Here is a 15,604-nt window from a genome sequence, read left to right as displayed (position 1 = left end):
ACATATTTATTTATTAATATAAATGTCATGATGTAGTGACTACGTGAGCATTTGCCCTGCAAGGTCCAAACGATTTGAAACTCAACCCATAAAAGTAGATTTCTTTTAATAAACTTGGTAATAAATGTGACATTAAAACCAGCATTGTTGTGTTTCATCGAAGAACAGTCATAATATTTACTTCACAGCTATAAAAACAAACAAATGTAAGTGTAGTTCCTATTAAAGGTTCAGGTTAGCCAGGGTTAAGGTTGGAGATATGGTTGTAGTGAGGCTGTCCGAATGAATGGAAGCCAATGCAGTGAGAGATGGAGGGGGAGCTGCGCTGTGTGTGTGTGTGTGTGTGTGCGTGTGTGTGTGTGTGTGTGTGTGTGTGTGTGTGTGTGTGTGTGTGTGTGTGTGTGTGTGTGTGTGTGTGTGTGTGTGTGTGTATGTGTGTGTGTGTGTGTGTGTGTGTGTGTGTGTGCAGGGCTGTGGGGGTTTGAGGGCTGCAGCTCTCTGCTCTCACAGATTGGAGACACATTGCGCTGAAACACAACAAGTCGGGTGTCATGCTCCTCCAGCTGAGATGCTCTGAGGCAGGAGAGCAGAGACCAGGAGGATAGAGGTAAGTTTCCCCTTTTCTTTCTCTCCCTCCCTCTCTTTTAAAAAAAAATGAAATCTCTGCTGTTTTCCGTCAGGCACTCAGAGGATTTTCAGTTTTACTGTCCACCAAGGATTTTTTGACAGTTTCATCAGCTCTTTGTTAAAAACAAGTAAAAACGATTCCTCTTATCGTTCAAAACAGCAGAACACAGGTGAGTCAATTAAAGTCCTTAAGGTGGGATTGTACGTACATTCATTCATTCATTCATGTGTTCAGAGACATGTTTAAAATATGTTAATCTAGATATGAAATGTTTTGTATATTTACCTTATGGAGCTTATTGTTCAAGGTTGTTTCTACCTTACACACACACACACCAGCTGATGTGCTGTTGCTATTGGATAAATCTGAGTGATGGGCTATTGTGTGTGTGTTTGTGTGTGTGTCACCCCCCTGGAACCCCTGGAATGGAAGACCAGGGGGGAGGGAAGGAAATAATGTAAAATGAAAAAAGAGGAGGGGGAGCTAGACGGGCAAAGGAAGGAGGAGGGCAGAGAAGATGATGGATGATGAGAGCAGGAAAAAGAAGACACGGAACAACCTCGAGCAGATAATGGAGACGACAGAATGAAGACAGAACGGCAGAAGAAACCAGGAGCGGAGGAAATAATAAACCTCTCCACTTCCACCTGATAGGAGACAAACTGCAGGGCACACACACTTCCTATCCAGTGCTTCTATTCTTTTCATCTTTTAATTCCTGCTGCTTAAACTAATTCATAGACGTCAAATAGAATCAACAAGCTCCCCGGCCCCTCCTCGTCCTCTCCCTCTGCATCTGTGTGGGGAAAGGCAGGAGCTTTCTATTTAATTGATTAATGCAGCTCTTAAGGGCTTTTATTCTATCCTGCTCATCTGCCCGATTTGGCCTGTAATTACGTGCATCTGTGTGGACTGTGTTTTAACTGAGTGGGAAGTTAATTGAAGCAAATGTTGTGCTTAAAATCAGGGTGGTGTCGCACTGCAACTGTCAACACAAGAAGAACATACAGAGTTATTTTTTTTGGGGGGGGGCGGGGGGGGGGGTCACCACCTGCCCTCATGAGGTAGGTAAATGTGCAGATATCAACTCTGGAAGTTTTGAGCTCTCGAATTGTTCCGTGTTTTCCAAGCTCGCGTATGAAGATATTTGTATTCGTCCAGTTTCAGGTGTTAATTGAAAATTCATCAACACTTGCTTGCTGTGAATTGTCGTGATATTTTTATACCAGCTGTATTCTCACATGGACTAGGTCGGACATTTTCCAAGGTAAAACAGACATGATCACATTTAGGTTCTGACGTAAAGCCTCTGTGGAAAACCTGAGGAAAATGTCCAGCATGTTTATCCTTGTGTGGAAAATGTAAAACCACATCCATGAGCGTCCTCTGAGTGCATTTGGGTCTCATGGCGTTAGCAGGACGAGGAGTATCGATCAAAGTCATAAATCTGGCTTCTTGTCAGTCTTTGTAATGAAAAGTGTGGAGGCAGTGTGGCATTGGTGATGGGGCGGCCGACTGGGTCCAACCCTGCAGATCTGTTAATTGAACAGGAGGAAGTCCACTGCGCCAAGGGGAGTAACACTGATGGATCACCAATTAGCTGATGGTGCATCTGCCTCAGGGTGAGAAAGAGAGAGGAGCAGTGTGATTTGTGATTTTCCCACACATGTCTATTTTGAGTTACCTTCATCAACATGCATCAGGCGGAGGGCAATTTGTTTTCTTTCTCTTCTGGTTATTAACTAATGTATGAGCCTTTTATTTATGTTCCTACTAATACAAAACTATGATGAACACATCGGTTACATTGGTTATTTCAACGTAAGTTTATTTCCCGACCTTTTTCAAACTTCATATTCAATCAATACTCTCACACAGACTGAACAGCGATTTTCCTGAAACGATTCTCTTCATGAAGCTTTCATCAATCTCCGTCTTCCCCTTCAGCTTAGGGCGGTCCTGTACACACTATGGTTTCAGGGCCTCATCATGTGACATCACATAGAGAAATCGGGGATTGGTACAGGTTGGAATTTCCCAGGAATAATTCAGGGATCTTTGTTCGTAAAAAAACCTCGGGCATATCAGAAGGATTGGGTGGTTGGTCCTTGAGAAAAGACAGATGTCAAAGGAGCACTCCACTAAACACGTGGTCTTTGAGTATAAATCATTGATTTAACCCCTGTAGGCGTGAAAGGAGGACTTCCTGCTGAGTGACAGTGAGGCCCTCGGCGTTCGTTAGCAGTTGACGCTTGAAACCAGTGAATCCAAATGGTCTCTTGTCGTTGGAGCTCTGAAGCTACAGCTGACAAAAGAGCAGTTAATGACAAGACATTTAGAAAATGACAAGAACCCGAGGGTGGAGATGTGGAGATGTGGAGCAGAAGTTGCTGCCACCGTCACACACTCATGAATATCAGTCTCCTAAATATACCAGAATTTTTTTCTCCATTAAGATTCACAAATTATTCGCTCATCCTTGTAACGAGTTTTGAGGAAATCCGTTCAGGAATGAAAACATGACCTCCTGGGAATCCCTGTAATCTCGACTCTGTTAGTTAATGGTCCAACTCAGATTCTGACTTGGGAAAATAAACTTACTCTGTTTTTTTAACAAGCATTAATAGCAACAAGAAAAAAAAGGAAATACATTTTACCTGCAAGACGTCCTAGAACCTATCTGCACTCAGCAGATGCACAGAGGACAGAGTTGAAATGCACAAATTCACATCAAACACACACACACACACACACAAACACCCACACACACACACAATGCTCAGCTCGTGTCATTGTCGCCTTTGTATCTGAATGCAAAGAGCTCTGGCTGTTCAATCAGCAATCATTTGGACTGGGTTGTTTATCTCTTCCACTTCTCAACGCACAGCCTTTCGGGCCTTGTGTGGATCATCCGTCACCACAGCAGCCAGGTTGTCTCTCCGAACCCGGTTATAGAACGGAAGACAAAAGAGGGGATGCCTTTTGGGAAGAGAGACGACCTCTCTACTCGTATGGTGTGCTGCAGAGATTAGGATGGGAGAGTGTAATCAGGAGGGTGTGTGTGTGTGTGTGTGTGTGTGTGTTGTGTAAGGCAGACCTGAATGATTTCTAACTTTTTTTTGTATTTTTCATTAAAAGCCCTTTAATATACATTTAATACCTTTAGTGATTTAGAAAAACAAGGTGTTAATTCCCCCCCCCCCCCCCCCCCCCACACAGATTTACGTATACAAATAAACAGCTGTATTTGTACCATTTAAGCATTCCGGTGATAGATAATGGATGTAGTCTGTTATAAGCTTGTTCTATACTTTACACACGTGATCAATCTGGATCTGTAACCTCCAGGATTTCATAGATGTGATGTATAATCAGCTCGCTTGGATTTATGTTGTGCATTTTGTCGATGTACCTTTTCATAATGAATGGACCATCATTAACCAGAGAGTGTTTTGACATATTTTGTTTTCAAATTAAATGAAAACAAAATATGCCCCTAAATCCCTGAATCAGTAGACGACCATATCAGGCACTTTGATTTCGAGGCTCTACTTTTTTTTATAAAATACAATAAACTAAATGTCGGCTGGTGTGATGGTGCGGAGAAGTTCCCCAGTTTGAGGAGGACCTGTCTGTGTGGAGTTTGCATGTTGTCCCTGTGGTGTTGTGGGTTTTCACTGGGAGCTCCGGCTTCCTCCCACAGTCCAGAGACAAGCAGATGAGGGTTAGTTTACTTTGGGAGTGTAGATTAGTCTGTAGGTGTGATTGGTTCTGAATGCTGGTCCAGGGTGTTCCCCTCCCCTTGCCTGATGTCAACTGGGATTATTAACTAGGAAAATATGGAAGACAAAAACCCCAAAGAAAAGACTTTCCAACCAGTCGTTCTCTCAGTCTGCTAAACTGATCTTTGCTTCTTTCTTTATTTTATCCCACATGATCTTCTCCTGCGTCACTGTAAATTATTCGTCCTTGTCATCATCCTCATTAACGCTGTTGAGTTTAGGTTGTGGAGAACATGTCTCCATTAGTTCTCCTCCATAGGTCAGTTCATTGTGTTCCAGACAGATCACCAATTATCCGCCGTGGCCGTGGTGGACGAGGGTGTGCCTTCATGCAACGTGCTGGTTATTAAGAGACCAGTATGGCTTCATAAACAAGTCTAATAGAACAAAGTGTGTTATGATGCTGCCTTGTTTTTGTTGTGACGGAAGGAGACTTGATTAGTAGTTTAGTATTCTACAAGCCTCTGGGCGGAGATTGGACCCAACTCTTTTTTTAAATTTAGTTTCATTTAAGTTTGTCTCGGCATTTTAATTTTATCGTCCTTTCTCTATTTCGGCCTAAAAATGATCGCGACAGCTTTTTAAAAAATTATCTCTATTTTATCTTGAATATTGAACATCATCATCTCGATCGCGAGCTGGTGGGCGGCTGCAGCAAAGGTCATAAATACCTTGTCCATGTTAGTGGATGGGACATGGGCAAAATCTAAAAAGTCAAAGTACACGTCAAAAACATTTTCGCTAAAAATGGTTCCTATCAGTTTAGGTCCTTTGTTATCACACTGAGGTTCGTCCCATTGTTTTAGTTGCTTGATGATATAAAAAGCTGAGACTGACTCACGATTTGGACCAATGTATCAACGGGACCTAAATACTACTGTGGCTGCCACTGGAGACGAGTTGTCCATCTTTATCTACGAGATGGAACCAAGGGAAAATTAGCCTAGCTTAGCAAAGAGACTGGAAGCAAGGGGAAGGTGTTAGCCAGGCTATTGCAAAGGTTAAAAAATATGCCGATAGACACGTAACAGTTTGTTATTATACAACAACTGATACGAGTGTTGCACAGGTGCCCTCTTGTGGCAGAAGTGTGCAGCTACAGTGCTGAGTTCACTGACTTCTGGTTGATTTATTAATGTTGTTAAAGAGAGTTTGAGACTTAACGCACATTTATAACTTGGCAACAAACCGGAAAAGAGTATTTCGCAAAACCTCAAACTACAATCTTAATGAAATACGTAATCACGCTTGATTTTGCCTTTGTAAATGAAACTGACTTGGCTTTGCCTTTCAGGGACGTCGACCTGTGCCTGATGGGATGTTATCGACTTCTGTTGCCTCATAGTCCTTGACGCCAGCATGGAGGTCATCCAAGCTTCCTTGCTGCCTCAGGAAGCTCCGACAGCGACCTGGACCAACAACTCCTTCCCCGCCGACTCCCACTTCCTGTTCCTCTCCACTCCCTCTGAACCACGTCTGAGCTTCTCACCAGCTGACGGCACTTTGCTCTTCAACTCCAGTGACAACGGCACCAAACCGGAGTCTCTGCCCGGTTTGGCCGGAATTTTCATTCCTCTTATCTATGGGATAGTGTGTATCGTTGGCCTGGTGGGAAACACTCTGGTCATCCATGTGATAGTCAACTACACCAAGAATGAATCAGTCACCAACATTTACATTCTCAATTTAGCCATTGCGGACGAGCTGTTCATGCTGGGTCTGCCCTTCCTGGCGGTGCAGAACGGCCTGCTGTCCTGGCCCTTCGGCTCTCTCATGTGCCGTGTGGTCATGACGGTGGATGCCATCAACCAGTTCACCAGCATCTTCTGCCTGACGGTGATGTCCGTGGACCGCTACCTGGCCGTGGTGCACCCCATCCGCTCCTCCTGGTGGCGACGCCCTCACGTGGCCAAGGCTATCAGTGCCACGGTTTGGGCAGGGTCCTTTGTGGTGGTGCTGCCGGTGGTGGTATTTGCTGATGTGCTGAAGGACGATGGGAACTGTAGCATCGTGTGGCCGGAGCCAGCCGAGGTGTGGAAGACATCTTTCATCGTGTACACGTGCACTGTTGGATTTTCCTGCCCCCTGCTGGTCATCTGCTTGTGCTACCTGCTGATTGTCATCAAGGTAAAGCATTTAGAGCAGGGGTCTTCAACGGTTTTCAGGCCAAGGACCCCCCCGGCTGGTGGAGAGATGGAGCAGGGACCCCATACTATATATATTGTATAAAATTCTGTTTTATATTTAACTGGGCCTAGTGCCATGTGTAAACATAGCTACCCTGTTATTGTGCATTCAGTACTAAACTATTCAAATATTACAAGGGTTCATATATTCATGTTTTTAATTTAATGTGCAAGGTACAGGGTGGCCGTGCCATTGCCATTTATAAACATACATCTTGCATACAACACTGAGCAATTAAAGTAATTCACAGATTCATGTTTTTATTTTAAACATACTTGTAGTCGAGACAGTGAATCTTCAAGCCATCTGTGGATAGCACACATACTCCCACATTAGTGAGATGTCGGACCCTGATGGGTAGAACACAACTTACCTAACCTTGGACGGATGGAGGTTGTCAAGCAAAGGGTCTTATCAGCCTCACAATGTGTTGGATGCATGTTAATGTGTATTTAAAGACATTTAAATTTGTGGGGAAAAGATTGGTTGGAAAATAAATTGTCTCAACCAAAAATGTCGCGACCCCCCTGCAGTACCTCCGCGGACCCCTAGGGGTCGCGGACCCCCTGTTGAAGACCTCTGATTTAGAGGAACACAGATGTTTAGATTTGATGAGGCCGGGTTGTGAAGAGGGAGAAGATGCTGGTTCTGGAAATGGTTTTGATTCCAGTTTAAAAGATTTTAAGTTGAGAAACATATTTCTACCAGTAACGATGTTTCATATTTGTTGTGACCATGACTTTTGATTCATTTCGTTTTATTTATGATTTTATTTCTGCTTTTCTATCAAAGGTGCGAAGTGTGGGCAAGCGGGTGCAGGCCTCCTCCTCTCGAAGCAGGAAGTCGGAGCGTAAGATCACCCGGATGGTGGTTATCGTGGTGGCGGTGTTCGTGCTCTGCTGGCTCCCGTTCTACGCCCTGAACATCGTGAACCTCCTGGTGGTCCTGCCCGGGGACTTCAGGGGGCTCTACTTCTTCGTTGTCGTGCTCTCGTACGCAAACAGCTGTGCCAACCCCATCCTGTACGGGTTTCTGTCCGACAACTTCAAGAGAGGCTTCCGGAAGGCCCTGTGCCGCACCTCCCGCAGGGTGAAGAGCGACAGGGCCTGCACGGAGGTGCGGCGGCCCACCGAGGAGTGGGGGGGCATCGTGCTCCAAACGCACAAACGTGAAGGAGCCGGCAACGATGGAGTGAGGGAGTGTGGCGACGAAGAGGAGGCAGAAATCCACGGGACAGGAGGGGCCATACAGATGACTGAAATATGCAAAATGTCAGAGGATGGTGTGACAGAGGGCTCGAGGACACAGGGCGATCAGAGGGGTCAGCCTGAGCCGGAACACTCTGGTCAGAGAGCGAAACATGGAGATCTGACGGGAAAGGGTCCCGGCTCCGATCCTCCTGAGACCGGGTCGTCTGTGGCCGGTCAGATTAAAAACAGCCGCTCACAACCTGAAGAACTCCTGGACAACTGCTCTGTGCTGGAAATCAGTTATCTGTGACCGACCTCGGCCCAGGCCATTCAGACAGCTGCTCACACACATTCGAACTTGATGTGAAATATGACAAAGACAGAAGATTGTGACAAAGAGTCTTTTTTTTGACGATATGAGACGAATGTAATGTGATGTACAGACGTTTAAATATCTGACAGACAAAAGAAAACTGCCAAAAGTATTATGAAGTACAGTGTGTAGCTATTGTTGTAAATGAGAACTTGAGGAAAATGTTCCAACACATTTCTCTTCGGCTCAGTTGTGTGTCATTTCCTCGGGCAATGTGAAACCATTCATTTTATTGGGTGGAGCTTCTGAAGAAGACATTGAATTTGTGTGTTTAATAAGCTGTTGAGATGAAGCGTCCCTCCAGAGACAATCACTCCTGACTTTCCTTTTGAGATGAATGTTTTTAAAATGTTGTGCTGTGAACTGCATGTAGACAACAGATTTAAGTGTGTACATTTCAAACTTAAAACCATATTTAACATAAAAATTAAGATGACGAAGGAAGATAATACAAATTTAAACCTTTAGACGTGGAAGAATGTCACCATGAAAGTTGAGAGAATCCTTAAATTTTAGGGCTTTTACATCATCGACCCAACATCATATCAAATGTAATTTAAGCAAAGATATTTACTACAAATAGAAACACTAGATTTGTTTTGATGGTTGAAACTGTTGCGTGTTTTGCGGTGTTTAGTGAAATCTGTATAAAGGCCAGTGTTTGTAATGAGATCTATCGTCAGTCGTGTTGTGAGAACTTTGGTGAAGAACTAAATCGAGTGTTCTGGATAAATGTTGGGTTTTTATTGTAGGTCACTTCAGCTTCTGCACACATTACCTGCCTGTGTGTAGCATGTAATAACATGACATGTATGTAATTTCTCATTGTGTGACCTCTCAGCTGTATGTTGCTCACAAAGAAAGAACTGAAGAAATAAAAAAAATCCTTTGCTTTATTTTCCAAATGCGACTGAAATAACAACATTTAACAAATGTCTGTTCACATTTAACATTTCCAGGTCAAACAAGAGAAAAGCTGAAGCAGTTTGATGTGAAACTGTTTAAACAAGGGATGAAGGCCGCCCTCTAGTGGTACAGATACCGTGGGACAGAAACCTCCCATCATTGCTGTCACTTTAGAAAACACGAGTTCTATTCATTTGTAAAGAAAACAACCTGATGACACCGGAGCAGATTTGGAAGGTAGAACTCAGTGTGCTTCACATTGTTTTAGATTCAATTTTACATCCATCAATCCCGCCCCCATCCCCTCCAGCCTGCGCTCATTCAGGAACGACCTCTCCGATCCACTTGAGGTACGGCGGGTTGCCCTGGTCGATCGGCAGGCTGATGACCTCGGCCACTTCATAGGGATGGTTGGAGCTGAGCGGGACAATGAGCGGTAATGAGACAAATGTGACCAGCACCCATTAAATCCCTGCTCTGGGATTCTATGAGTCCCAGCAGGTAATGAAACAGATGATCAATACTATGATCCTGAGAGAGCTCCACCTCTGTGTGCTCTGGTATGAAGACATTTGGTTGGAGCAGGTTATTTTTTTGTGATGTTTCTAAAAAGCTGACTTACCGGACGTACTCAGCCAGAGCAGGCACCTTGGAACTTCTCGTCTTTATCATCTGACCGAGGAGAGAAACACGGGGTAAAAATGACAGACTTGGATTTTTTCACTCAAATATATATATATATTATTTGATTAATATTCTATAAGACATTTAGGCCACATTCTACTATAAGTCCCCTTTCTACCTAGAATAGTAATCAGCCTCATTGCCAGTCGTGTAGTGAGAAACCAATCGACTCATGAAGCCTCATTTAAATTCACTAGATCCGGAATTCTTTGCACACACACGTAAATACCCGTCTATTCCTTCTATTTTTGTTCCGCTGCTGCTTCTACCGAGTCACATCTGTTGCTTGTTATTCATTTCTATTTATTCAGACATGACACCCTTTTGTTTTTCACATCATCAGATTCTCTTCTACTGGTCTTTCAGCACAGGCACAATGATTTAGAGCAGACCACTTATCTCTGCACCTCAAAAAGACATCTAGTCTGTCTGATTCTAGACTTTGTCTCCACCTAGTGCACAAATCCAGAGGGTTATGGAAATGGAAAGCTGCCTTTTTAGTCAACACTCACCAGCAGCACCTCATCGTCCTCCTCGATCTTCCCCTGCCATTCGTATCTGGAGAATTGAGACAGAGTGAATTGATGTAATTAGGCGCTTATGTTAGAGGACAAAATCAGTTGTGTCCGCAAAATACTTTCATTAAAAACACTCTTTCCATCCCGACTCACTCAAAGCAGCCGTCTCATAACTCACATCGATTTGATTGCCGGGACAATGTTGACACAAGCAGCAAGTTTCCTCTCCACAATCCCCCTGTGAGATTTAGGCAAAGACAGAATCAGCCACAAATTAAAATGCTTTAAAGAACTGGCAAGAACGAAGAATCCTGTCGACTGAAGACAAGATGAAAATTAATTTTCATTATGTACAGTCAGTCTCGTCAAGAAGGTATTTCTAGAAATCACTGTATTCTTTAAGTAAGCGAATTGAAGATGATATTTCTTGCATCACCTGGCCAGATCTCTAGCTACGGTGTCGTTGGGACAGCTGACGAAAGCTGCAGAGTGTGTGCCTGACGTGTACGTCTCAGAAGCCATGGAGAACGTCCTCAGTCCAACCGTCCTCAGCAGCTGGAACATAAACACACTCAGGAGCGACGTCTGTAGGAGGACGACACAGAGGAGGAAGAGGGTGAACTCCAATAATATGTAAAACGTGTGACCACAAAACACAACATGGAAAAAGGCCACCAAGGACATTTTAGACGTTTGTAAAATTGGTTCTGGACGTCATCTGGACTTTGCCTTTCACAAGAACACAGCAGAAGATTGCATGGGTCCGATTTTTCACAACAAGAGACAAATGTCCCAGAACAGTCAGGCGAGGGGGGGGGGGGGGGGGGGTCTGGCTAGAGCACACAGGATTTAGGACATGACGTATTAATTCCACTGCAGAGATTATATTTTTTTAGGTCCTGTGTCCATCATGTGTTAGAAATGTCATCCACACGCCCACTTGTCCACCGGGTCATTCTCCGAACATTTTACCAGGGGGCTGGGAGGAAGAAGATTGGAGAATATCTAGAGCAACTGACTCAGATTATATCCTTGTCCTCACATTCAGCCCCCCCGGATCATTTCTGGAGAACAAGCAGAGTTCAGTTCAGGTGTTTTAGAGAAATGCTGTCTGCACACTCACCAAAGCTAAAGCTTTAAAGGATCCACCTCGAAGTGACTCTGCACTGGGCAGCCCAATACGCATTCCCCTGAGCAGGTCAAACACAGAATGATGGTTAGTCTGCAGACAGGAAGTCTCCCTAAACAAGTTGTGTGTCTTTGTGTGTGTCTGTTTTTTGTTTTGCTTGTTAAACAACAGATCAGATCATAAATGTGAAATACGTTGAATCACGTGTTGAAAAATGGAAAGAAGTGCTTTTGAAGTACTGTTTGCAATTTTTACTTCATATTTCTGCAAGTGCAGTACTGAACAAAGTACTTTTCTTTCAGAATATGGACTTTTAGACTTGTTAAGACTTTTTTTCAGACCCAGTGTAAACTTTGTTAACTTTGTAATCCAAGTTTTTTTAATATGAGCCTCGACCGAATCTTATTGTTATGTTGCGTAGTGAATTTTGAAATAATCAGAGTGAGAACACACAATAATACAACATGCTTGCTTAATAAATAATAATAATAATAGTCTTTATTTATGTATAGCACTTTTCAATACACAGTTACAGGGTGCCTTAGTTCAAAGTGGACAATTGAAGGCAAAACAGGAGGAAATAGTTTAAAAAGCAAATTGAGAAAACACACAGCGACCCACCTCCTCACAAGTTACAGCCCCAGAGTTGAAGCTAACAGCTGAGGTGTTGACATGGGTTTGTTTAGCTAACAGTGTGTTTAGCTGCTAGCTGTTGTTAGCCGGGGAGCTAACAACAGCTATCAGGGGAAACTGTCTTTAGCTAGCCATTAGCTGTTAGCTGTTGCTAGCCGGGGAGCTAACAACAGCCTACAAGTGAATTGTGTTTAGCTAGCCATTAGCTGTTAGCTGTTAGCCGGGGAGCTAACAACAGCGACGGAGAGAGAACAAACAACAATAAAAGGAATTGAATCACACGTCAGTTCTTTGTGTTTCGACTCGAGTGTGAGGAGCAGCAGACAAAGTGTAATTTGTGTTATTTGATCAGTTAACTCACCTTCTGCCTGCTGCTGGAGACTGACACGGGCTGCCGTAAAGCGCAACGGCTGTGTGTTTGTGGAACTGTCGTGAACCAGCATGAGGCGTTCATAAACTCTCATAGGGTTTTGTTTATTCCGAGATTTGAATTAACACTGCTTATATATTTTCACATATATATTCTCTCAATATATACTCTCATAATAACCTAGAGTTACTGTATATTACTTTACGTTGGACAATGTTACGTTATAAAGATATGAAATAAGAGTAAACTAGTGGGATTTAAATACTCGAAAACTTAACGATATCTATTTTTGAGCAATCATTATTAATACTGATTAATATTAATACTTTATACACTATAATAATAATAACTAGGGCTACGTTGTAGCACTGGCGGCCCGAGCACCAAAGGATTAACGCTTCACTTCCTGTGTCCGTCACGCAATTTCGATCCTTGCCTGCTTATTACTCATTACGGTCCACGCTATCAAATAGTGACAATTTTATGTGAATCGAATGACGACTGTAAAACAAAGCTTACTTCCTGTTGCTAGTAGGTGGCGCCATCACTATTATTACGCACAGAGATATAGATCTGTTCAAGTAGGCGCTCTGATGTAGAGTGAGCAATTTGTGTCAATTGAACAATGTTTCCACAACTTAATTTTCACACTGATCAGTAGGTGGCGCTATGACCCTTAACTAACATTAATATATGGAGCTGTTCAGATCAGGATTGTGATCATAGGTTGTTAGTTCGGAGCCGGTTAGATAATGCAAAGTGGATTAACAAAGTACTTCCTGTTTCATGGCGAATCAGTAGGTGGCGCTATGACACTGAGGAAATATTGACACATAGAGCTGTTCAGGCTTGGACTCTGATCAGGTGACAGAAGTTTGGTAGTTATAGGACAATGCACAGTGGACTTATGACAACATCGTGTCCTTTGGCGAAGGACTATCCTTCGCCGCACATCAATGTTTACATGGTTTGTGGAAATGTCACAATTATGACCATCAATCAATGACTTGACTGAGCTCTTTTGAGCCGTATATTGTAAAGCAACCAGGAGCATTTCATCAAAGTATAAAACATGTCACTTCCTGTAGCCACCAGGGGGCGCTGTGATTTAAATTCATAATTTCTCTGTAGATGTCATCAGACCGGGAGCCTTGTCTTACATGTCTAGTTTGGACTCGATTGGACCTTGTATGTCTGAGATTTTTTAAATCATTTTTTATCTCCATCTTATTGTGATGACACTCATCTGAATTTGAAGTTGTTCTGAAGAAAGCCGTGGGATAAGTACTTCAAAGTAAAAATGTGGAATAAGGCCAAAAGGACCGCTAAAGCTAAAATGGCGGGCTTCCTGTAAATTATTTCTTATTGCTCCTAGATACTTTTTTACATGACTGGTCACGATACACCTGTGTCCCGATTTTGGTGAAGATCAGTCAAGGGGAAACCTGGGGCTGGTTCCAGAGGGCGCTGTTGAGCCATTTTGCCACACCCATTTCATGTTACTCCAGAATACATACATTTTCACCACTTCCTAATTTTCTGCAAAGTTTGGTAAGAAGTTCAGCATTATTCAACAATAATAATAATAATAATAATAACAATAATCCTTACAATTTCAATAGGGCCTCTCACCATTCGGTGCTCGGGCCCTAATAATATAATAATATAATGATAACTTCAGAATCATTGTAATTTATACCCATTATGTGTGTGTAAACTGCAAACGATTCCTCATATGTTGTGGTATGTATGTGCTGATATCCACCAATATGAAAACTACTTGTATACAGAAAAGATGTATATTATATACCATTTAAAAAACACACTGGCCATATTGCTTTTACAATGCCTTCTTCAGTGATACTTCAGCATTCAATGTCTCGGTCCAAATCTTCTAGGACACCCAGATCTCCAAGCAGATCCATTTCTCCATCCATATCCCAATCTCCAAAGAGAAGAGTCAAGCGTCCAAAGATGACAGCAAAGTCTCCAATGAGATCCAGATCTCCAAGGAGATCCAAATCTCCATCGACATCCCAATCTCCAAAAAGGAGAGTCAAGCATCCAAAGATGACAGCAAAGTCTCCAATGAGATCCAGATCTCCAAGCAGATCCAAATCTCCATCGACATCCCAATCTCCAAAAAGGAGAGTCAAGTGTCCAAAGGTGACAGCAAAGTCTTCAATGAGATCCAGATCTCCAAGCAGATCCAAATCTCCATCGACATCCCAATCTCCAAAGAGGAGAGTCAAGAGTCCAAAGGTGACAGCAAAGTCTTCAATGAGATCCAGATCGCCAAGGAGATCCAAATCTCCAATGATATCCAGATCTCCAAGCAGATCCAAATCTCCAAAGAGGAGAGTCAAAACTCCAAAGACGAGAGCAAAGTCTCCAAGGATATCCAAATCTCCAATGAGAACCAGCTCTCAAATGAGATCTCCAAGCAGATCCAAATCTCCATCGATATCCCAATCTCCAAAGAGGAGAGTCAAGCGTCCAAAGATGACAGCAAAGTCTCCAATGAGATCCAAATCGCCAAGGAGATCCAAATCTCCAATGAGATCCAGATCTCCAAAGAGGAGAGTCAAGACTCCAAAGATGAGAGCAAAGTTTCCAATGAGATCCAGATCTCCAAGGAGATCCAAATCTCCAATGAGATCCAGATCTCCAAAGAGGAGAGTCAAGACTCCAAAGATGAGAGCAAAGTCTCCAAGGAGATCCGGATCTCCAAGGAGATCCAAATCTCCAATGAGATCTCGAAAGAGACCCAGATCTCCAAGCAGATCCAAATCTCCATCGATATCCCAATCTCCAAAGAGGAGAGTCAAGCGTCCAAAGATGACAGCAAAGTCTCCAATGAGATCCAAATCGCCAAGGAGATCCAAATCTCCATCGATATCCCAATCTCCAATGAGGAGAGTCAAGCGTCCAAAGATGACAGCAAAGTCTCCAATGAGATCCAGATCGCCAAGGAGATCCAAATCTCCAATGATATCCAGATCTCCAAAGAGGAGAGTCAAAACTCCTAAGACGAGAGCAAAGTCTCCAAGGAGAACCAGATCTGAAATGAGATCTCGAAAGAGATCCTAATCTTCCTGACATTTGCTTTAAACTTGGAAGAAGAGTGGACTAGTGGAAGAAAAGGTCTCTGGTTCGTCTCTGGTTCGACTCCACGGAGAAAAAACAAAAAAACGAACCTGGATT

General features: G+C 43.1%; 3 protein-coding genes across 4 annotated transcripts; 2 read left to right on the top strand and 1 right to left on the bottom strand.

Moving 5' to 3' along the window:
- The first annotated feature begins 515 nt into the window (after positions 1 to 515).
- On the top strand, positions 516 to 8,097 carry LOC128436681 (somatostatin receptor type 5). The gene is made up of 3 exons (XM_053418487.1): positions 516 to 607; positions 5,705 to 6,537; positions 7,390 to 8,097. The coding sequence occupies exons 2-3, from the start codon at positions 5,770 to 5,772 to the stop codon at positions 8,095 to 8,097; spliced, it is 1,476 nt and encodes a 491-aa protein (XP_053274462.1). The 5' UTR covers positions 516 to 607; positions 5,705 to 5,769.
- Positions 8,098 to 9,035: 938 nt separating this feature from the next.
- Positions 9,036 to 12,456, bottom strand: LOC128436680 (protein CutA homolog). Of its 2 annotated transcripts, none has more exons than XM_053418485.1 (7): positions 12,392 to 12,456; positions 11,392 to 11,458; positions 10,705 to 10,853; positions 10,447 to 10,506; positions 10,263 to 10,308; positions 9,689 to 9,738; positions 9,036 to 9,483 (listed from the first exon to the last, which is right to left on the bottom strand). In XM_053418485.1, the coding sequence occupies exons 2-7, from the start codon at positions 11,452 to 11,454 to the stop codon at positions 9,384 to 9,386; spliced, it is 468 nt and encodes a 155-aa protein (XP_053274460.1). In that variant the 5' UTR covers positions 11,455 to 11,458; positions 12,392 to 12,456; the 3' UTR covers positions 9,036 to 9,383. The 2 variants fall into 2 exon arrangements, with proteins under 2 accessions (XP_053274460.1, XP_053274461.1); XM_053418486.1 differs by lacking the exon at positions 11,392 to 11,458 and adding an exon at positions 11,241 to 11,332 and having other exon boundaries at positions 12,392 to 12,442.
- A 1,819-nt stretch (positions 12,457 to 14,275) lies between these two features.
- Positions 14,276 to 15,490, top strand: LOC128437547 (neurofilament heavy polypeptide-like). Its single transcript, XM_053419751.1, has one exon. It carries the CDS (start codon positions 14,276 to 14,278, stop codon positions 15,488 to 15,490), a length of 1,215 nt encoding a protein of 404 aa, XP_053275726.1.
- Positions 15,491 to 15,604: the final 114 nt, after the last annotated feature.

The sequence above is a fragment of the Pleuronectes platessa genome, chromosome 3 (assembly GCF_947347685.1).
Source record: "Pleuronectes platessa chromosome 3, fPlePla1.1, whole genome shotgun sequence".
Lineage (NCBI taxonomy): Eukaryota > Metazoa > Chordata > Actinopteri > Pleuronectiformes > Pleuronectidae > Pleuronectes > Pleuronectes platessa.
The sequence above is the reverse complement of the archived record's forward strand: the minus strand, read 5'-3'. Positions and strand labels throughout refer to the sequence as shown.